This window comes from Xiphias gladius, chromosome 6 (genome assembly GCF_016859285.1).
Source record: "Xiphias gladius isolate SHS-SW01 ecotype Sanya breed wild chromosome 6, ASM1685928v1, whole genome shotgun sequence".
Lineage (NCBI taxonomy): Eukaryota > Metazoa > Chordata > Actinopteri > Istiophoriformes > Xiphiidae > Xiphias > Xiphias gladius.
Window position 1 is genome coordinate 24,079,585 of NC_053405.1, and position 24,063 is coordinate 24,103,647.

At 42.2% G+C, this 24,063-nt stretch overlaps 1 protein-coding gene across 2 annotated transcripts in view; it reads left to right on the forward strand.

The window, feature by feature from the left end:
* The window catches only part of nhsa (Nance-Horan syndrome a (congenital cataracts and dental anomalies)), a 57,337-nt gene extending 36,172 nt beyond the window's left edge, over positions 1-21,165 (forward strand). The window contains exons 2-9 of one of the 2 annotated variants that reach the window (XM_040129369.1): positions 7,908-8,060; positions 8,885-9,018; positions 9,704-9,766; positions 11,715-11,907; positions 13,627-13,758; positions 14,385-17,207; positions 17,779-17,905; positions 17,985-21,165. In XM_040129369.1, the coding sequence (XP_039985303.1) occupies positions 7,908-8,060; positions 8,885-9,018; positions 9,704-9,766; positions 11,715-11,907; positions 13,627-13,758; positions 14,385-17,207; positions 17,779-17,905; positions 17,985-18,615 (4,256 nt within the window). In that variant the 3' untranslated portion in view covers positions 18,616-21,165. The remainder of the gene's footprint in view (positions 1-7,907; positions 8,061-8,884; positions 9,019-9,703; positions 9,767-11,714; positions 11,908-13,626; positions 13,759-14,384; positions 17,208-17,778; positions 17,906-17,984) is intronic. The other variant, XM_040129370.1, reaches the window with a different exon arrangement.
* Positions 21,166-24,063: the final 2,898 nt, after the last annotated feature.

Consider the following 24,063-nt stretch of genomic DNA (forward strand, 5'->3'; position numbering starts at 1 on the left):
TGGTTTCAGATATTATCCAAAATAATTCTTCGTCAGAGTGGTTTAAGCACAGCGTGTGGAAATGAATAAACATTGGAAATTTTATAGCTCTGTTGGGGAGTGTGTGACAAGAGTGAAGCTTTGAGGGTCAAGTTTTAAGTGATGTGGGTTTGAGATTTTTTCCTGTTGTTGAAATATAAATTTTTTTTCTGTCAAAGCTGTTTGCATGGAGCCCAGTGTGTTGATACATTACCACCTTAAGGTTCAGATACTGCACTGACTATCTACAGAGTAACTCGTAGCCCTTCTGTCTCATTATCTGCCATCAGCAGAATGTTGTGTCTGTTGTGAGGTAATGCATCTTTTTACAATGGAAACTCTATGATATCTGAAGGGCTTTCCCCACTCCTTCATTTCCACCCTCACCATACCTCCAAGCACACAGGCAGACAGACAGTTTGGCGGTCCAGGCGCTGATCCAAAATCTGAGCACAGAGCAACGTCTCCTGAACCACAACTATGATTTAATTTCACCACCAGACGAGTACTCGTGTGTGGGCTTGTGGCACTGCCAGTGCGTGCTGACGTCCTGACCTCATGTCAGGAAATACAAGCAGGCGAGTAGGGAAGAACAATTTCACACACCTGCATTATTTTTCCTCCAGTGGTGATGTCATACTCTCATGTAAAAGTTTCACTATGTTGAACTAAAGAATGACTTAAACAGAATGAAAATGTCCCACAGTTTACAAGACTATAAATATAAATCGCCTGTCATGATGAGCCTATTTTTCATTTCTCGGCCAGGTAATTAACTGACTGGTGTTGAGGGGCAGTAAAGCACTTCAGGAAGCGAACCAGTGGTTTGATTACAGTTTAGCAGCTCTTTGCTGTGGTACCTGCAGGCCGCTGAGAGCAGCATCAGGCTGCAACAATCGCTCATTTCGCCCCCCTGTAGGCCTCCTGGTTCCCAGCATCACATTCCAAGCAGAGGTCACAGGGCCCACCTGCTGTCCCACATCAAAAGCTCCAGGTGAGGTGAGGGAGAGCCTGTTTAAATAGGTGTGGTGGCATGAACATGCAGTTCATAGGAAGGGAGAGAAGAGAAGGAGAGAGTCCTGGCTCCTTGTTTTAAAATTAGTCTCAGTTATGATTGGCCTTTGCATGCTAAAAGTACATTCATGCATTAGGGCATATTCTGAATTTCTTGAATCTCGAGGAAACACTTGTGCTGAAAAAGCGAACACAAATAGCACATTTTAATTTTGTCTCAAGGTTTGGAATGTCAATAAGGTGCTGAGGCAACTATTATTTGGTCCTCCATTTTTATTATGTCTAATAAAAATCTGAAATATCTACAAAATCTCTTGTAGTTTAGAGAAGATTGTGGTTTGTGCTGAAATTACTAGCCAGTATTGATTGTTTGTTTTACAGATAATTAATAAGCAAAATTTTTTATAAGTGATTGATTGATCATTAAGTCTTTCATTAAACAAAAACATCTGACCAAAGCTGCAGATGTCAAGATATCCTGACTTTTAGCCCCTAGTCTTAATCACACCCCACAAACCCTGGATCCTATGCTTCCCATAATGCATCTTGACAGCATTTTTGATTAGACAAAAGTGTCTTTTTTTCTGACTCTAGAAAGCTCACTTCAGAGCCACAGAACAAAGTGTACTGTTTTCACAGACTGGGCTGGACTCCTCAAGTTGAATAAACTAAGTTTTGTGTGTAAAATTGGTGGGCTACGCCTGTAGTCTGAAATAATGATGATGCCATGCAGAAGTTTTTTTGTTTGCTTTTTGTTTTCTTTTTGTTTTCTTTTGTTCTCACTGGGCCTTTATACTGACTACCAGGGTCTAAGCCTGTTTGTAATCTCGTCCTCCAATCTCCTTGATTGGACGACGAGAGGGGCTGGTGAAGAGAAAACTCCTATATGTATAACTAAGGTACTATGTTATCTTTCTGTCTAGAAATACAAAAATTTGTATGTTCTGTGAACAGTTCATAACGACAGAGTCTCTGCTTACACATGTTCTTGCTCATCAATACTGTCATTGTCATCTCAACATTTCAGTAATTTACATCCTAAACCAAGTTGTCGCATAGATTCTTTTCATTGTTCTGTCCTTCAGTAGAGCATCTCAGCAGGGCTTCAGGCTTTAGCCTTGTCTGATTATTGACCGTAAACAATCTTGTGTCCCACCTGCTGCATCAGGTCAGCAGCAGCAGCAGCAGCAGCAGTGATCAGCTGGGAGGATGTGGGCGCAGAGCGGATTACCAGGGAGACGGGTATTATTCTGTGCCTACTGGCACTGCGACTCTACTCTTTGTGTTTTACTAGTAAGACCTCAGAGGGACTTTCTCCGGCAGACAACACTCACTGGAGCAGCAGCATTGTTTTCAGGGCCTGGCTTTCTTCAGTGACAGTAAACAGATTTCAGTTTTGATGTTTAGATTTTTGGCAACAGGGAAGAGGCGGATAATTGTCTCAGAAATTTGATTATTATCTGTTTCATGTTGTTTCTTGCTTGAGTCAGGTGAGTAGCATTCATTCTGTCATGTGTTGTTGCACTGAAACGCATTTGTCTCTTCATCTGAAAATTAGGCTTTAGATGTTTATTTTCAGCATCAACTTTAAAGGATTTGAATGACGTAGACATTTTTTTTGTTCCCTACCTTGTCTTATTTCATGTACAGCACGATACTGGATTTTTAATGTTCAGAGTATATGAATGCTTGATCCAAAGACCGAATCGCAGTGACACATTGGTACGTGAATGGAATAATATTTGGGTAAAGGAAATAAGTATCCATTGTCCTGCGCATCCTATGGCATTCCTCTACACCCTCCATGATCCTCCATTGTGGGTTAAGCGGTCAGTGTTGTTTCAGCAGTTTGGATTAACACTCAGACTCTCCTGTAGCAGGCCGTAAACAGATTAGTTTAGACCGAGGCAGGGCCTGGCTGGACCATCTGTACCCAGCACTGGGTGGGGAAGGGGACATGGGGGAGGAGTGTGAGCAGATGTTCCGGTGGAGCTGTAGGTCAGTGTTGCAGTGGAGCTGAGGGACATCGCTGAAAAGACATGAGGGACATACAGACATTTGAGGTGACCGAGGGAGAGACACTGACTGATTTAATGTCTCACTGATGCTCATAGTCAAAACCACACTGCTCTGTCATGGCTGTAGGATGCTGTCTCACATTCACATCTCAAGGTACTGTATAATTTACCAGGGCTTTAATTGAGCTGCATGTACCTCTCATTTCATTTTGCTCTGCATGCACAACTTTCTACTTCAGGGGTTAGACGAACATGCCTGCACTTTGTTGGAGCGCTGTCACAAGATGTAAGGGAACGATGAGATGAAAGCGTTTGTCTCGCCAGCTGGTGTTGGAGGCATTTGCTTGAATGTTTTGCTTGGTTAGTTTAACCTGTGTTAAAGAGTGTGAAGAAAACCCAACTGTGGAGAGGCCCTACATGCTATGACACCCATTTGTTGCTTCGCTCTCTGTTCTATAGGAAAAATCTGTGCTCACTAAAAAAGCCTTTCAGAGCCAAAACTCCAGATTTTCGTTCCCTCTACCTGACAAGAAACATATTTCTTGCATATTTGGTGCAAAGGTTACCACTTAGTTTCTTTAATAAGCTTTTTTTTAACAAGTACACATAATTGAGTCTGCACAATATAAGCTCACCTGTCTCCCGGTTGCATGAAGTCCAGAAAAAAAATGTTCGGATTTAATTGTGACCTAATGACTGAAATCTGTGGCTGTGTTTTCCCAGGCCGCTGGCAAATTGTAGGTGTGTGAGAGTGTAAGTGTAGGTGTAAGGGGGTTTGACTTGGCTCCTGTCTGGGCCAATACCAAGTAAATTACAAGGCAGAGGCAGTCTGAGGATGCAAGCTTTCATCCCCCCTTCTCCTGGCCTGCAGGGCTGCTGGTGGTGAAGTTATTGGGGGATGATCATGCTGCAGATGAAGAGGAGGAGGAGCGACGGATAGGCTCTGTCTGGCTGCAGATAACAGAGTGTGTGATTTCACCTCAGCAGGAAAGTTCACAGGATGGTTCATAGTGAAAAATAAGTAATAAAAGGAGGACAAAATGTCACTTTATGGCAGTCTGACACTTTCAGACGAAAATTGTCAGACTGCCATAATGTTTGCAAAAATTCTTGTTTTCCTTCTCACCTGAGGCCATGTGGCTCCGGTGGCTGAGTACAGCCACGCTGAAGATCAATCTTCAGCCCGGCTGTGAAAGAAAGAGAAAGCTGCTGAGAGGTCAATGAGATGAGTGAGGGTTGATGTGTTTTCTTTGGCCTCATTTGGGTTAACAGTTGACCACTGCTCTCCCATTAAAGGGTTTCCCCATATGGACTTCTTACTCCATGAAAACATCCTTAAAGGCCCCTCATGCACTAATGCTTAGTTGTACAAGCACAGACTCACTTAACTAAAAGTGAGATATTTTGTTGAGCAAGGTGAAATGGAGTACTGATGTGTTTTTTAGCCAGGAAAGATAAAAACAGTTGAATGGAGTCAGGCATAGAGAGCACAGTATGTGTCCCAGTTTGTTGTTGTTGTTGTCAAATGGGTTTTTAGTGTTCTGGAAACCTTGAGGGTGTCACAGCAGGGCCAACAGTTCACATCTCAGCAGGGAGGCAGGGATGGGAGAGGCTGACGAACAGTGTCAGAGGCCTCATATCTCCCAACACATCACCAGTTATTCATTAAGATTTCAACACAATACACAGCGGAAATGCAAATCATAATTTTCCGTGTTGTGTTAAGTTTGAAGGGGGTTTTGTGGGGCTTGTGATGAGTTGTGTACTGTCACACACATATTCTGCACACACAGAGATGGATGACAAATCGAAGGAAACACCCAAGTAACTGAAATGAACAGATGCAGATGCTTCTGTGCAGGGCGTGAGAGGTCACTGATGTGAAACATAAACTTTGACCTTTGCACTCACCACATCTCAACCCAACTGAACTCCTGTGGGAGATTTTTGAGCTAAGTGTTACATATGTTTTAATCAGAATCACAACATTAAACATGTAGATCAAAGTTTTGGGAAATTCACTTATTTTCTTTCTTGCCAAGAGATAGATGAGAAGATTGATACCACTTTCATGTGCGCTAATTATGTAGCTGGCACAAATCCCTAGCCTGGCTCTGTCCGAAGCTCAAAAATGCACATACCAGCACTTCTGAAGCTTGCTCTTAAAAAACAGCAGCGCTGCTCTCCACATGTTAATCTACTCCTTGATGAGTTCAGCTCCAGCATCTACAGCTGCGGAAATGACGCTGCACAGAGCTTGTTTTCAGGTCAACAGGGTCACATCAGAGGGCTTTTTTACTTTGGGCTATTTTATGGAAAACGTCAAGTTGTCTCAGAGTAACAGATAAACAGACTTCCTCTCCTGGGGACTGCATGCATGGCACCACATTTCTTGAAAATGACCTGTCAAAGGATTCCCTGAAACAGTGCTACTAGAAAATCACTTAGCATTCGCAGCAGAGTGAGCTTCAATGTGATGCTGCAGTCAGTCTTCCTGGCCTTTGGTAGCTGTAATCGGCAGTTGAACTTTGTCTTTTTTGAGTGAAAGCGACTAAAATTAGCTTCTGGCTGGACCACAAAGCAAACTTGGAGCGTGCTCAGCCAAAGCGGACTCTCAGTAGACATTGAGGTCAGACAGAGTGTGTTTCAGTAAAGCTGCCAGGTCAAGGACAAGCCCAGAAATGTCTGCCAGGTAGGAAAAGACTGAGAGATGTGTTTGTTTGCTTCAGCAAAGGCTCAGTACTGTTAATCCTCAGGATATTCCTTAGATTCTCGCGCAGATGTGTAAGATGCTATCTCACAGCAGTATCTGACTGAATCTTTTTTTATGCAGTTTATTGTCTGACTTTTTTTTTAAAAAAATACTTTATTTTTGTTATTTTTGTTTTAGTGGAACGCAAATGCACAGCAGAACCGAACAGGCAGGTCACCAGGGGTAATACAGTACACCTCGTATGTTAGCTTTGCGTTAAGTGTTAGTTTCGCAATAGTCCCAGGAAGCAGGAGAGACATACAAAGACAACAACAACAAGGCATCAAGTAAGGAGCGCCCCAAGTCCATATCCGTCTCAGTCCATCTACTCTTCAAAGGAAATTAAAATGACTACTGTCTTTTAACATTTATAAAGGAAATACACAAACAAAAGCAGTGTAAACCCACTAAGCACAGAAAATAAATTAGGGCATAATTATAAATGCAATAATACTGGTAAACCACATACTTATGTTAAGGGAAATTTTTAGATAATCCTAATACCAAGCATTTTCTTTTCTTTTTTCTCCATATTCATTTGTAATAACCATTTAGACCAATACTTAGAAAATGTATCACTACGAAAGTCTCACAGAAAAGGACAGTTTCTCCATATCATACATTTCCTTTACGATTGCTATCCACTCACCTTTTGTTGGTGGTTCATTGTCTAGCCATTTATTAGTTATTGCTTTTTTGCAAGCTCCAAGTAATACTTTAAGAAGGTACATGTCCTGAGCATTAAATTTGGTTGGAATATTACCTAAATATATAGGGCCAAAATTATAATCCGGCTCAAAACCCAGCATTGATTTTATTTCTGTTACTATCTCTATCCAATAGGATTTGACTGCTGGGCAATTTCAAAATATGTGATAGTGATCAGCCTTTGAAATGTTAGATTGTTAACAGCAGTGCCCAGATTCTGGTCTACTGTTCTGTTAATATTTTATTATTGGAGTAATAAAAAAACCTGATAATATTCTTCCTTGAAAGTTATCTTCATTGGCCAGAACTGGAGGAGGTGGATTGTGTTTTACACATGTTTATTATATCATCTGTCTCTACTGTTTTTTTCACACTGTCATTTCTATTTCTAAAAGCCATTCAATTGGTCTGCCATTGGACTTTAAGTTAATAGAGACAAGAGTGTCAGTGCAAAGAGATGGTGTGTTTGTGAAAGAGACGAAGGAAGAGAGAGATTTTTTTTGTTGTCTTAGGGGGAGGGGGAGGTGTTTCATTCGTTAACATAACATCATTATTTATCATTGTGTACGCCAGTGTTAAGGTTATTTATTGCACATACATACTGTATCATTACTGTAGAAATCACTTAAACTTTCATTTCCAGTTGTCGGCGACCAATCAAATAAAAGCGTAAATGCTAAACAGCTCCTTTTAAACTCAGACTTTCCTGAGCATCTCCATTCTTGTAACCTTAGGAGGTGTGAGGGGGAGTAGTGACATTAGTCCAGGTACTGGTCAATGTTTAGAGGATGAAAGTCACAGTATCAGGTTGCATTAATACCTATTGTTAAGCTGCAGGGAATAGCATCGCATTAGTAAACAGGCTATTGTCCTGGTAACACTGGATCTCTTTCTCAGGGTTTAACTCTGATATGAGTCAGTGCTTCATATCCTCCTTTTTATCCCCAAATATTTTTGAACCTTCAGCTTCTCACGTGGCGCCACAGTGTCGCCATAATGGAAAGCTCATTAGTTACATTTTTCTGAGTCTTCGAAGTTCACCTTAATGATGTAAACCTGTGTATTACCACAAATATCCCAGATTGGAAATTTAAAGATTTTCTTTCCAGTACCCGTGCAGCTCAGCTGGCTGCCCCATGTGACAAAAGCAAGTCGATTTCCATTAGAAGTCTGTGCATACACAGTATTTGCGGTAGATTCGGGGACATGTGCCATACCTTGGCTATCAAGAAAAATATTAAGGAGTTCTTGGAGTGGTAATGGGAGCTGAGTTTGTGAATGTTTCCCCAGAACAGGGTAATGCATCATACTGGCAACGAGCTTCAAGCCATTTTCACTGTTTTTCTATGTCACTAGAAGTTATTTGTTGTCTGACCTGCTCCGTCTCTCTCTGGCAGCGGTATCAAACCTGGACGTGGAAAGTAAGCTGACGACCCATTACCAAGCCCCCTGGCACCAGCAGAGGAACGTTTTCCACCCCTCCACACGGCCAGCATGTGTAGAAGAGCTCCACAGGCAAGCCAACCTCAGCCTGTGGGTCCTGCACCGAGGTGAGGCCCTCAGCACCTCTCAGCCCTCCTGACCACGACAGAGAAGAGCAGCCAAGCAGCTGCTTACAGTTCACGCTCTGTAACTCCCAATTAATTCACCTCTCCATTATTTATTATTCATGTCATTTTCTCTGTTTACTTTCTGTCTTACATCACTGGAAAACGTCTGGGACACATGCTTCCCACCAGAGAGGTCTGCATCTTGTTGCATACAGTCGACTGTCATTCTGATGTCATCCTGCCCTCTAGTGGGCACATTTTGTAACTGCACCCAGGTTGTAAGAGAAGTGTGGCATGAGGCATTTAGATGACAAATGCCACAAACGTGCTTTTGCAGGGCTGAGCACAACCCAAACAGCTGTGCAGTCCAATACAACTGAAATCAATCATAGCTGAGAATTGCTTATGTAATAGTTTGTGCGGTTGTGGTTGATCGCATTGTATGAAAATGTGCGGTCAAATGATTTTGTCAATCCCCTTAGGTGGAAAAATGAACAGAAACATTTAATAGAAGCCATTATAACACCACCTCTCTGACTTAATGACTGAACATTAAAAGCTCAACAAATTCAGTAGTCATTGCAGGCCTATTGTACTAATTGTTTTTTAGTGTATTGACTTCTGCCCTGGGTTTGCTTGGTTGTCTAATCTGAGGTTAAAGGATAGATTCATATTATTTCAAATCCGTCTTAAAGCTATACCACATGCCTGTATGTCCACTGAAAGAGTTATCGGTCAGTATAATTGCTTCTCCTGTCAATGGGGATATTGTTTGAAGTTATACACAGCATCGCTTCAGTGTTTTACATGATTCTGTGGTGCAGATCACCAGAGGAGGCGACCAGGCAGCAAGGAGCGGAGGGTAACGATCTCAATCTCGGCAGTGCCTCCAATGCCCATGTACCCCTCCCCTCACATCGCGCAGAGACAAGAAAAGGGGGGCACAGATTTGACAACGGTGAGATGGCTAACACTGGATCCCTTCCACTCGATTTTAATTTTAATCTGACTTTCAGGAAGTTAACGAATAATCAATACAGATGAGATCAGCTAAGATCAAAGGTCAAATGGTAACTATATTAAATTATATCACAACATTTTACATAGTTTGTTCTTTTATTCTGTTTCTATTTTGCCTGCCAAGCATGTAATTGTATTCACATGTTAAATATTGAGTAGTAATTGTTCAGTTCCTGTTTCTTATTGGATTTTATTTGATGAAGATGAATTACTTACTATGCACAGATGTTTGATGTACCCTTGAAGGCAAATTGACATTTGTCCCCCACAAGCAGCCAGAGAGATATTTCCAAAATGCAAGAACAGAGTTAGCAAGACTACAGGTAAAGAGGAAAGTGGACTGTGGCTGTAGTGTGTTTCGTGTTGTCTGTGCAGAGCATGGTTGTTTAAATTTCACGTGACCGCCCCGGCATTTTCATAAGTATAGCATCAATCGCTAAGGAACCCCCCCCCCCAAAATCATCAACCTGCCTTGCTTCAAAATAATTTCACAGTCCACATGCTCCTCCTCACCAAGTTTACCCACATATTATTGTCTGCTTTGTCGTTGTATTTGTATACCTCCATGTTCATTTTTTTCGTGTTTTTGTTGTCCTTTTTTTTGTTTTTCCCCTGTAATTCAGTTTGAATCCACCCGCTCCTCCTCCCCCACCGAATGTTGCCGCCTCTCTCCCTGGAGCAGAAAGGTATTGGTCCCTTCCTTTCCGCCTTCCCTCCTTTCTCCTATGTGCTCCCTTTAACACTGTATTTCACAACTCCTGACCTGTTCTTGTTTGTTTGACCCCTTCTAATTTACATAATGAATTCTTTTTTAAATGCATGCCCACTGAATGCGGCTTTTCTCTGGCAGCGGTAGCATCCTGCTCCACCCAGTTAGTAAAATGGGTTAATAGTTTGCTGTGAAACTGAACATGAGCACCACTTTAAAGTTTCATCCATGGCGACAGGTCATACATTTACGTACTCAGACAACTGTTGTTGGTTTGCGTGAGGGGCTGGGCTTTGAGCTTGCAGTATGTGAGGAATGTGTGTGTGAGGGCCACAGTCACAGCCGCCAAGCAGCCTGGGTTTCTTTAATGATAGGGTCGACTTCTCGAAGCTTGTGCCTGTGATTACCCATGATTCCTCTGAACTGCGGTTTCCCCAGGGCACCCATCCCTGAAAGAGCTGACAGCCTCATGTTTCTTTCTCTGTGCTCACCAAATATATCGTCTTTGATGCCCGCTGTGAGAAAGAAATGAGCCCGTGGACGGGGGCAAACACCAAACACTGCCACTCCTTTTTTTTTTTCCCTCTCATCCTGTACGTGTCCAGTCGTCCTCCCTGTCCGTCACCGTCTCTTTCTTTCAGTCTTTCGTCTCGTTCATCCTTCCTCCTAAAACACTCCTAAAACCGCCTTTCTGTTCTCGAAACAAATCAGCTGTAAAGGGTCTCCCTTTGATTTCTTTTTTTTTTTACTAGTTGGGAGAAGTATCCAAGGAAACGGGTTTCCTTTGTGGCCAGGGTTTTGTCAGGGTCTCATTGGTCTGCTGGGAACACAGAGCACAAAGGCTCGAGAGCTGGCTTTAAATGGGGGTGGGAGGTTGTCCGGGTGTGGAGGTGGGAACCAGTTGAGCCTGAGAATCATTCCCAGTTTCACATGTGCCTCTCTGTAGGAATCTCAAGGTAAGAATTTAATAGACTTAATTCATTTAGCATGGAGCTCTACGTTATAGGGGATCTACTGTATTTAGGTTTGAGAGTCTGAGCAGGCCCATGGAAAAAGGATGTGGAGTTGTGGAGTAGTCTGAGGGGAGGACTGTGCGGTGATTGATACTGAGAGGAATGCTGCTGTGAAGTATTTCCTCTCAAATATTTACTGTGACTCGTTAATATGCAGGAGACTCGCATAGGTGCCACAGATTGTCCGAGCATGAGCTAAGAGTTTCCAGAGTAGCACGTTGTGACTGGAAATGACTGTTTACACTCTGTGGCACATTTCTGTCCTGTGCAGTAGTTGTTGAGTGAAGGAAACATCTCTCTCTCAAAAAGCAACATGTGTTGTACAGTTTGTACCAAACCTCTTATTGGTCTGACATGTTTGACATGTTTTGAAATCTAACATCACTGACTGACTGGATACAGACAGTCAGTGATGTTAGATTGTGGCTTCTAACATGTCCCAGATTCAACAATTTGTTCTAATTTTAACATGTTTTAAATTCTGAACCTCTCCTTTGTACAATTTTGCATGAAACCCGCTGAGTAGCTTCTTTGAATGATTTTTGTGCTTTCCATTCTCTCTCTCTAAAGCATGCTTTTTATTTCCATTACTTAATGAGTTCTCTGCACCCCAACACGAAACTCAGCTGCTGGAAGGGCATGTTTATTGATTTACCTCTGCTCAGACAGTAAGCAGTCTTCGCTGCAGATTAATGAGAAACTAATCTCTACATCTAGCCTCAACCTCTTTCCCAGATAAACACTTATTGACAGCACTAATGCAATCCCTGACTTGGATCACTGTACTCTACACAATTCCCTCTCTGAAGCTGAGTTTGATCTCTTTTTTTTTTTTTAACTCTACTCTACCATTTCTCAAGCAATGCTACCTGACCTTAACATCCTAACCATGCAAATATCCATCTTTTGCAGGCTGCGCCCTCTGACCCCGACTATGACGGGGTGGCTCTAGGTCACCGGTCTAAGTTTCCCATCCCTAACATCCCCTCCACTCTGGACAAGCAGACTAACTGGTCTAAAGCCCTGCCACTGCCCACTCCAGAGGAAAGAATGAAAAGCAATTCCCAAGTCATCACCTCATGTGTCATCCCCATAAACGTGACCGGTAAATTTAAAGCACATGAATTTTTATCTCTGAATCTGTTTTTTGTGAAAGGACTGTGCTGTGGTGTAGACGTCTCAAACTTCTTTGTCAGCTCTTCATCAGCAATACTATCTTTCTTTTTTTTTAACTATTCTTTAGCTTTTCTTAAAGGAATAGTTCGACAATTTTGGGCAGTACCCTGTATTTGCTTTCTTGCTTAGAGTTAGATGAGAAGAACAGAACTCCCATGTCTGTCTGTTAAATACAAAGCTACAGCCAGCAAATAGTTCCGTCTAAAGGTAAAAAAGTACAACCACCACCAGCTAAACTTAGTAGTTAACATTTTATATCTTGTGTGTTTATTTCCTTTCAAAAATTGAAGTGTAAAAACAACAAGTTGTGGTTTTCAAGACTCCAGGAAAGAAATCCACATAAAACCACAACTTGTGCTTATTATACACATTATATCTTATTTTTTGTGTAGATTTAACAAACTAGATATAACACGTTTATTAGTGAGCATCAGAGGCGCTGCTAGGTGTATGTTTGAACATTTTGATAGAGACAGGTTAGCCCCCCCCCCCCCAATTTCTGGTCTTTATGCTAAGCTAAGGTCGTCGTCTCCTGGCTGGTCATGTTTAACAGACGGATATGAGATTGGTATCATTCTTCTCATCTATCCCTCAGAAATAAAGCAAAAATATGCATATCTCACAAAACTATTCTACTATTCATTCAACATTTACTGTTGTTTAATATACAGTATATGTCAATGTTATGATATGGGGAAGCTAAAAGAAGTTAACAGCTTCCTGCACACAGTCAGCCACTGTCAGCACTCCTCATTAACATTAACAATCGTTATGTAGAGTTGACTTTCCCCGCATTACCAAAAAATTTAATATTTTCAAGAAATTTGGAAATTCTGCAGTTAATTATAAAATGTCATCATTATCCGAGGCATTCATTTTGCTACAGAGAATCAGTGTCAGTGTGCGAGTCATGCTTTGGGCCCCGTCAACTTTCTTTCTCATGCTCTATTGCTTTGTGCCTGCAGTTGCAAAGAGGCGGGTTGCTGTGACATGAATGCCAATTAGCTCTGTCCAAATTGTTGAAAAGGCCTGCCCGATGTTATTTACTCGTGCTCGCATCGACTCAAAAGTTATAACACTGGCTGAGTCAGAGACAGTTGAGGATAAAAAATGCACATTGTAAGCAAAGTCCAGCAATTGCTATGGTGCTGAAAAGCCTGACCCACTATCACATGATAGTCATAATGTATGGTGAGGGAGAGGCAGGAAAACAAGGAGGAAACACAAAAAGACAGACACAGAAACTTTCACAGCAGGATTTTTCCATTGGTTAGTAAACCCATCAACATATGGACTTCATTGTTCGTGTCGTATTACTTTTTTTCACATTTTGGGTTAGCGTCAAGTGCATTTTTTTTATTTCTTTTCTTCACATTTCCTAATCTTACAGCTCAGACATTACATCAAGAAGTAAATAACACAACATTCTCGCTCCCAGGCACCCAGTTTGTCTTACTGTGGCTTTGAGCTCCATCAGGTAGCTGTCCTCCACTCCTGACTGCTGTTTTTGTACAGTGTCTAATTTAGTTCAGCCGAGTACAACGGTTTTTTTTTTTTTTTTTTTGGCAAAACAGCGTGAGACTTTAAGAAGGAATTGCTGCAGTTGCCACTAAACAAAGATTCCTCAGATGTCCTGTCTCCATTTCAGGGGTTGGCTTTGACAGAGATGCTAGTGTGCGCTGCTCACTCGTTCACTCGCAGTCTGTGCTTCAGAGGAGGAGGAAGCTGAGAAGACGGAGGACTGTCGCTGGCGTTCCCAGACAGGTGCAGCAAGATTTAGGTATGTTACTTAATCTGACTCTGCCTGACAGTCACAAACACACGTGATATCTGAAATTGAATTCAAGCTGTTGCTGTAACAAAGTCATTTTTATGTTATTTACTGTAATGTCTGACATACTGTATAGTTCCACTTTAACAAAAACAGTTTAGTGCTAAGGCTCTGAATCACATGTTATGGCATTCTTTCGTTGTAAAGACAAATGGTGCTATACGTAATACAAAGTAATTCACTGCCATTATGTGTTAAAATCTATCCTACATCAGTATATTGTAGAAGAACAACTGAAAGACCAGCTATATAATATACCGACATAAATATGAAAGACATCAACTAGTGATTGGAGGTGTATTTTAGGTGTTCCGTTGTTCCTTTTTAAGGTATTTTGGGGCATTTCATGCTTTTATTAGACAGTCAACAGTAGAGAGATGACAGGAAATGCGGGGGGAGAGAGATGCAACAACATGTTGTGATTCACGATCAGTTCTGTAAACCTTTTAAAAATGAGGACTTTCGTGTATAAAAAATCAATAAAGTGTGCTCATCTCAGTTTTAATACATAGTTGTATCTAGAGTTTAATTGCATTCCCTAATGCTTTCCATCCTTGCGCCCTTTCCTCTCCCAGACTCTGATGACTCTCCAGGTTCCAGAGAGCGGACAGTGATAGTTCACGCCAGTCCAAATATCATGCCCTCCAATGAGGAGCTGGCCAGCCATCTCAGCACCAGAGACTCTGGTTGCCAGACAGAAGACTTTCTGATCTCAGGAGCACCGTCTAGGAGGAGGATCAGGGCCCAGAGAATCCAGGGAGTCTCCATCTCCCTCTCTCACTCCGCGGGCAACATCTCCTCCTTGCCGGACAACACTGACGCCATGTTCACTGCCTCTGTGGGTGCACGCCTGCGCTCCAGGAGTCTGCCCCGAGACGGGAGCCGGATGATAAACAACGGGCATAATGACAGCGACGACGAGGAGGAGCTTTCCCCCTTCGACACTGAGGACTTCCTGCCTGGACCTGGGGAGTTGATTCTGAAGGATGAAGAAGAGAGCACAGATGACCAGGCCATGTCTAAACACCAGCTGGGCCTGAAGTATAAGCAGCTCTCGGAGAGACCGGAGCGCAGCTGGATGGAGAGGACCAGGTCCCAGCTGCCCAGGAAGGCCGACATGGGCAGCTGTGAGATCTCATCCAGTTCAGACACCTTCAGTAGCCCTGTCCACTCCGTCTCAGCTGCAGGGGTGCTGGGAAGCCAGATGGACCATAAGGAGGACCACCAGTCTTCTAGCGGCAACTGGAGTGGAAGCAGCTCCACCTGCCCCTCACAGACCTCAGAAACAATCCCCCCTGCAGCTTCTCCACCACTGACCGGCTCCTCACACTGTGACTCTGAGCTCTCCCTAAATGCTACTACTCACACCAATGAAGACCACACCGGCTTCATACTGGACCACTACCAGGGTCTCAGGACCCAGCGGGCAGGCTCCTTCTCCTCCACAGCTATGGACATATTAGAGGAAGCGGGGGGCAGCACTCCCATTGAGCGGGAATGGAGTTACCCCCACCCTGAGCCTCCACGCTCACAGGACTTCAGCCCTGAGCCGAGCAGAGAAGCTGAGAGCAGCCTGGGCTGCCCGAGCTTCACCAGCATGGCCACCTGTGAGAGCAGCTACTCTGACAAGCCGCTGTCAGAGAAGGCAGACACCGTGTCACACTACTCTGTGGACACCGAAGGGTACTACACATCCATGCACTTTGACTGTGGTCTGAAAGGTAGCAAAAGCTTCACTTATAACTATGCAGCCTTGGGCTCTGATTGTGGCCTGTCTGACTTAAGTGGTCACATGACTCTAGGGAGACGCTGCCTCTCTTTAAGAAAACCAAAGGTGAAGCCGTCTCCGCCTAGGAGGAGTTCATCCTTAAGGAAAATATGCAGTGAGGGGAACATCCCTGACAAGGAGGAACCAAAGATTACATGTGGGCAGCAACTTCCACTGTCTTCCAGGGAGAGGAAACTGCAGCTGGTTTTGTCTGGCTCTCCATGTCATATAGAAAACTCTTCATTCGCCAGAGAGCCCCTCGTGATCTGGGGGGTGGAGGGCTCAGCGGATCTACCCGACTTAGGTGTTTTTAGCTCCACAGATGCACATTCATTTAAGGATGAGGGCGTCGTACAGTCAGACTATGCAGATCTGTGGCTGCTGAATGATTTAAAATCCAGCGATCCTTACCGATCTCTGTCAAACTCCAGCACGGCTACAGGTACAACTGTTATCGAATGCATCAAGTCGCAGGAAAGCTCAGAGTCCCAGACATCCCAGTCTGGCTCCAGAGCCACCACTCCCTCACTTCCATCAGTAGAGGGTGAGTTTAAGCTAACCTCTCCGGAGAAGCTGGCAGGCCTGGCCAGCCCATCCAGCGGCTACTCCAGTCAATCAGAAACCCCCACCTCCTCGTTCCCCTCCGCCTTCTTTCCTGGACCGTTGTCACCATCCAGCGGCAAGAGGAAGCCCAAAGTCCCAGAGAGGAAGTCGTCTCTTTCATCGCTGTCACTGCAGTCGCTTCCCTGCAGGGATGGAGCCACTTCTAAGAGAGACCTGGAGCTGCCGATAATCCCCCCTCCCCACCTCGATTTAAGTGCCCTTCATAGTGTCAACAAGCCCTCGGCTTACAGGACCCAGATTCAAATCCTTCACCAAAACAAACAAAAAGCTGCAGTGTTAGCCAAAGCTGCAGCACCCCCTAACTCAGAGGTGTTTAATGTGCACGCCATGTCCATCACCCCCACAGTGCTACACTCAGTACAACTCCGATCCATCAGTAAAGACACTGAAGGAAGTCACGAAGACAAAACAACTTCCAAACCGAAATGTCCCACAGTGAACTTAAAAAGCCCACTTTCAAGTAGTAAATCATTCGAGCTTAAGAGTCCAATGTTGTACAACTCACACACATGTGAATCAGCGTTTACCTCAAATGAAGAGCTCGCATGTGGACAAGTAGCGTGTCCGAGTGAGACGAGGAACAAGCAGGACGGAGGGGCTCCTTTAGAGAGCGCGACAGCATACAGGCCGCAGTCGGAGCCATCAGTAGACGTCCGTGAGACGACCACTAGTCAGGAAGGAGAGGCGTGCAGAGAGTCAGTGAGGACATCCGACTGCTCTGGAGACTGCAGCTCGCAGTCAGAGCCTTTACTACAGCAAAGAACTGAGCCCTCTGAAGAACAAACGTGTTCTACTCCCCCCGTTCTGCACAGTTCACCCCAGACATCCAACAGTCTTGATAAAGTGCCTGCTACTGACGGTCAGTCGGAGTTGTTGCAAGTGAGTCCAATCAGTTCTGAAAGTTGCACAGAAGAGCAATATGAGTCATCAGGTGTTTCAGCCGAAAGTGCCTCTCAGGACGGCAAGGAGGAGTCCACACTGGAGACGGAGGATTCCTTCAGTAAAGGTATTTTCTTAGTCTGGCGCATGTGATATTTCTCTTCATGCACACTGGAGGCTGATTTACTGGGGACCCCCTGGAGTGCAGATTTTGTACGTTTTGTAGAACTGTTTGAGAATTGAGACCACCTCAGGGGTTGCAAGATCAATCTGAGAGGCAACAAGACAAAATGTATATTTTTTCAAACTTCTGTTGCACTGATCTTTCTCTGCATTTCCGTAATAAGATTTTAAAAAAATCAGGTTTAAAAAAGACCTTGATAATAGACTACTTGTTAAAATGTAATGTGAGTTAAAATGTAAAATATACAGTTTTAGCTTCTCAATTATGAGGATTTGCTGTTTTTCTCTTTTTTTTAAATATTATTTTAAATTAAATATCTCAGTTTTTTGGACTGTCAGTTGGACAAATTTTATAGACTAAACAAAATGAAACAAAACAAAAAAAAAATCAATTAATGAATCAGAAATGTATATAACCAGAAGTTGCCTTTTTATAAAGGAAGACATGCTGAAGAAGGTGTGCGTGGAATATACTGTATGTGCGGTGTATTCAAATGTTGACTGATTTGTGTCAGCAGACTCTACTCCCAGTGACAGTGCAGTGTCCCTGCTGAGTGATGAGTCAAGGCCAGAGGATGACAGTGTGTTTCTGTCACCCACCAAAACTCGCACCACTGAGGATCTGTTTGCTATGATACACAGGCGAGTACTTAGGATAGCTCAATTTTTTGTGTTTGTGCTATGTTTACGGAGATTCTTAAATGCATTTCTTCATTCTCAGGTCCAAAAGGAAAGTGTTGGGTAGGAAGGACTCCACAGAGTTGGGTGTGAGGAACCGCCTCGTTGCTGCATCGGGGAACACACCACCCAGCAGTACAACGAGCTCCCCGGTCTCACTGGTGTCACCCTCCTCCGCTGTGACCCCACCAGGCCTACACAGAGTCCCCGGGCCCATCTACAGGAATGCAAAGAAGTCCAGCACCTCCAATGAGGAGTTCAAACTGCTGCTGCTTAAAAAGGGCAGCCGCTCGGACTCTAGTTACCGCATGTCAGCTACAGAGATCCTCAAGAGCCCCATCGCTCCTAAATCTCCTGGAGATGCTCTGACGGAGTTGCCCAGACAGCCTGAGGAGCTTGCCTCCCCCCTGCAACAACAGCAGCATAATTCAGGACCAGATCAGCTCTCCAGCCCCTACCCCAAAGCCAACACTGAGGGCTTCTCCCCGAAATCCTTCCCCACATCTGCTGCTTCCAGGCAGGGCCGCTCCAGAATCCCCCCGCCCGCCAACAGCAGCCGCTACGGCATGCGCAGCAGACTGTACTCAGCTCCCATGCAGGCCATTTCTGAGGGCGAGACGGAGAACTCAGATGGAAGTCCTCATGATGACCGCTCGTCACAGGGCTCCACGTAGAAAACAGAGTAGAAGTGTCAAAAGGTATGAAATTATTTTGCTAGTTTACAGATAAAACAAATCGACCAGATTGAGTTATAATATATATGAGATGTGGTGAGGGGAGGAGCATTGATGAGGTTAATTTAGTACAAAGAAAATAAGAGAAAAATGCTATACCTGTGTTCGAAAATATATTATACATATAGTATTTCTAAAAATCACTTCATGAAATGAATAGTTAGAATAAGAATCAGGGAACCAGGTTATTTAGCAACTGCATTTTGTAGAAAATATGATTTATTCACAGAAATTAGGGGCAAAACATTATTCCAGTTCAGTTCTACAGAAACAACAGGTTTAAACATATTATTTGGTTAGTGTACAGCACATTGCCCAAAGCCATATATGAAACCCAACTGACCCCCCAGCCCTAATAGAGTATATTAATGTTTAATCTTAGCTGTTCTGCTGACAAAAACGCTCTGAAATTGACATTTTTTATCAATATCTTTTGAAAATACACAAATACTGTATATTGTGTTAACTGTATGTATTCTATGAATACCTATGCAATTAGACACACAATTTGTACATTTCCTCAAGCCAGTTACACCAAACTTATCATGATACCCCCAACGGAACATCAGGACTAACGCTGTGTGAGAAACAGCAGAAGAAAACATTGTGACGCCTCAGTGCGTCTATTCAAATTGCTGGACAACACTATTTGATGTGATGTGTTTGTATATTTTCCTCAGTCCTTTTTTAAAAGCATGTAGTAAATTATATCAAAGATATAAAGCACATTATTACAAGATTTTAAAATTCTCATGCAATAACATGAATAACCAGAGGTGAGGCAGGAAAAGTCAGAGCCAAGCACAAACTTGACAATCTTGGGAGACAAGAAGAGAGCAGGTGTTAACATGGGAGATGAAAAAGTGATCAAAAAGTTGGCGGTGGTGAAATAGTAGAGCTGTAAGAGAATAAGGAAGTCATATGTTTAAGAAGAAAAACATAATAATGGTCATTTCTGGTTCGCTGACTTGGTGTGTTTACGAATTGTTGAAAGAGGCAAGTGGAAAGTGTTCAGGAGGATCAAATATACCTTATTTTACTCAGCAAGAGACAATAAGTGACAAAGCAGCTTTGGGCTTCAGCAAGTTGAGTGTTTTTATGAGATTTCTCAGTTTTGATGGAGGATGTAGGGTTAAATTTAGAGCCAGGTTATCGTCTGGGATGAAAAGAAGAAGTTCTGGATTCGGGGATGTGGCATTTGCTGCTATTTTGTACCAGATGATGATCTATTTTATCCCCCATCAAAAAAAAATAACTTTCATATTTTCTGTGTCTGAACAATCGAAATATATTTATTTTTATATCTGACACCGAAAAACTCTGAAAAACGCTCCCTGATTTGGTTTACACCATGAATCAACCTAAAACTGAAATCTTAATTTCTGAATGAAAGTATGCAATGAATTGCTGGTATTTTTTCACATATTTTATTCAAATACTTATTTTGTTTATAAGAGACAAATTTTAAATCGTATTTGAGACACTGGTTGCCGAGACAAATAGGAAAGCAACTCATTAAATGTCATTACAGGATGGCATGAACATTCATAAGCTAGAAGAAAGGTTATAGCTGTAACCCTGTCACTCTGAAGCTGTTTTTTTTTTTTCTTTTTTTTTTTTGGTTCCCATATATTCACAAAGATTTTACAAGTAAATTGTGTTTATTGCAGTGATGATACTCAACCATTATGCAAAGTTGACGGAGTCTATCTAGCCATATTACCGTATGGAAGACTGTTCTTCACCTTGGTACACTGTAAATATCAACTTCATTTTGGCCTTAATAATGATACTCCATACTAATGCAATTACATATAACAGGGTACACAAAGGGTAAAGTCTGTGAGCCTTCATTCCGACTTTTTTTTTTTTTTTTGCACTGATAAAGTGATGTTTGTGAAGATTCATTAGTCTCTTGCTATACCTGGAGATATTTATAGACCTTTACATGGAGCTGTTTGACTTCCCTTTGAATAATATTCACACTCTGAGTACACTTTAGGAGTGGAGTAGATGCTTCTGCCAAAGGCTAGAACATGTACATGTTAGTGGCATTGAACTGTTTTTCTCTTCTTGTTTACTTGACTCAAACGTTCTTAAAAACACAAACCAATAGTACAGAACAACGACAGCCTAACTTATGGTACTAGATACATTTCATTTCAGATCAACCTCTATATAGTAAGCCGTAGGTGTCAGCTTGGTATTTTTTTTTTGTACAAAAGATTGTAAATACAATAACTTTTTGTCACAAAGGTTGTTGAATTGTTTCTTATGTAAAAAATGTTTTCAAAGTTTACATTAATTTCAAACCTTTGTATATTTTTGAGCTGTGGAACACTTTGTCTTGTATTTATTTTTTAGTAAGCATTGTGGAAATCCCATAGTAAATCCTATCAAAGCCAACTGCTAGCACAACAGGCTGCTTAGCAAATGTGTATAAAAAGACCAATAAATGTGACTGCTCTGAAAATGACTTTTGCTCTGTGGTGACGTTAACTGTTTTTAAGGTGTTAAAGTTGTTATAGTTCAGTTTTTGGACTTTCTGCTCAAGTACTTAACTTGACTATTTCCATTTCATTTCACTTTATAATTTTCTTCCTCTACATTGCAGAAGGAGATATTTTACTTTTTACTCCCCTACATGTATTGGACAGTTGTGGTTACTAGTTACTTCACAGATTAAGACTTTACATACAAAACATATGGTGACCTTATAAAATATGAATCATTTTTATAGACTAAACCACCCAATATAATATAAAATACTAATAGTGAAATCCTGCTTAAACACGAATGCATAATAATATATAATAATATATAGTAGTCTAACACTTACAGGGGCTATTTCTCTGCACATTACACAACACAGTATATTTTGCTTAAAATATTTACGTACTTCAACTTAAGTATGATTTTTATTGCATCACTTTTATTTGTAATAAAGTATCTGAATACTTCCTGTATGGTTCTCATACCTTCAGTGCAGATGAAAAAGTGCAGATGAAAAATATGACCTTTCATCGTGTTACAATACAAATTTACATCAAGCATCAGAGCCCGTGTTCTTCACCGGACTGCAGTGTCAGCTTGGTCTCCAAACCTTTAGATGGCGCCATTTCGTACAACAAAACAAGACTGAAAAAGATTTGTAAAGACCAGATAAACCAAGTGTATTAAAAATTACATGCATGAACAATTGGAGAACTGGTGAATGTGATTTTAAAAGCACTTAAAAAGCACTGTATATATATATATATATATATATATATATATATATATATATATGTTATATTAGAGTTTTTTTTTAAACTGTCAAGAAAAGACTGTAAAATGTCAATAAAACACCTTTTGGGTTTTCTGAATCACCATCTCCATACTTCCATCTCCGTGTAACCTCATGCTGCGGTGCTTCTAGATTATACTGCTCTTGTTATACTGACCCTGAATCAGGTGGTACAGGGTCCCGTGGTATTGTACAACGAGCTGTGCGGTCTCACCACAGTGAATGATACATTGCCTCTGATACAGAACTAACACTAGAGGGTGTTCGTCAGCTGAATACACAAGAGAATGTCCACCAGGGTAATCCAATGCAAATTGAGTGTAAATTAAAATTAGGCCTCTTTGTGTCCTGGCCAGAGAAACAACACAGCTGTGAATTATTTTTAAACATCTGGACATGTCCCTCACGATACAACAGACCCAACTCTTAGCTGTAGTTATACACATGTCATTTCTGAATGTGTTACGTCAGTTAATGTGAATTCCCTTTGTTGCTCTGGCTAATGTCTAACGAGCCTGTGACAGACAAAAACGCCTTGTTCTCAGTCTGTACATGTCAACTGAGCTCAGATTGTATGTGAAGGAAAAAAAAAAGAGGTAAACAAAGCCCTGGACTGTTTGGCATCCCAAGTGGGTACCCATCAAAGGGCACACTGACCATGAACCCTGGTCTCAATTAACATTGGAGACACGATGGCTTAGTGGTAGGAGGTGTAGAGATCAAGTATTTTTGTTCTAAAGCAAAATACATGGCAGGTATCACAATAGTAATGTGTGTAATGTGCCCAGAAGGAGAATAAAATGGAAATGAATTGATTTATATACTCTACAGCACCTATCCATGAAGAATTGTCCTACGAGCTTTGATGGCGGTTTACTATAGAGATGTCTTTCTTACAGTGTTTGTCTTTGTGTCGCACAGCAGGCTTTTTCTATTTGCCCTCTGGCTCTAAGACAGTACAGTAGACACTGTAGGGCCTTAAAAGCAAATGTCTGCCCAACAGGACTTCTATCATCGACTGATTATGAAGAACATGGAAAAAGGCCAGTAAAAGGCCTTCAACAGAACAAACACACAGCTTCTCAGCGCTGCAGCTGCAAGGGACTGTACCAAAATTACCAGGCAGGTTTGTGCTTCCTTTCACCACACGGCCAATGTACCAACTGTACAGACGTCAGCTGTAACCTTGCTGGCAACGGACGCACCGATTATGTCTGTGTCTGTGTTCAGCTCAGCCTCTGACTGAACTCAGGATTTTTTTTTCTCCAGGATTTTTTGCTCAAGCTGAGACATTTTCAACTCATGCAGACATGTTTCAGCATCAGTTCGAGGCACCTGAGTGAATTAAATCTTGTCTGTTGACTTTGTGTGCAATGGCGCTGCCTCTAAAATTCACTTCGCATGGTGTCTGAACACGCAGAGGGGCTTTATTTTCATTAAGTTAAATGACTGCACTTATATTGCACTTTTGTTGTCTAATTGACCACTCAAAGCGCTTTACACTACATGCCACGTTCACACATCGCATTTGGTTTAATCTATAACAGTTTGGGGTTCAGTATCTTGCCCAAGGACACTTCGACATGCGGACTGGAGGAGCCAGGAATTGAGCCACTGACCTTCCGGTTAACGGACAAACCCGCTCTACATCCTGAGCCACAGCTGCCCCTAAGCTAAGGGAACGATCCAAAGAAAATATTTATAACCCTGGGGAAGGTCTTGCTGTTTTATGAAATGAAATAGGAGATTCAGCCCCCGTCCCCACCTCAATAATTTTTGTACAGTCCCTAAATACAAAGAGCAGTCAAAGGACCTGCAGAGGACTCATTTATATGTAAGTAGTGATTATAATTGGGGGTGCTTGAGTCCAATCAACATAAGGGGACTAGCTGGTAAAATTTAGGACCATTCAGCCTTTGGATTTGTAATGTTTAGTGACACATTTCTTCTGGATATACGAAAAACACGAAACATGCATCTGATCCATACAGAATGAATAGTTATTGACAATCACGATGAGAGTAATATTAACATTTATGGGTCCATCTGTGGTTAATGAGTATTGATTGGCACGGTACAGAGTAAGAACGGCACATTTAGTC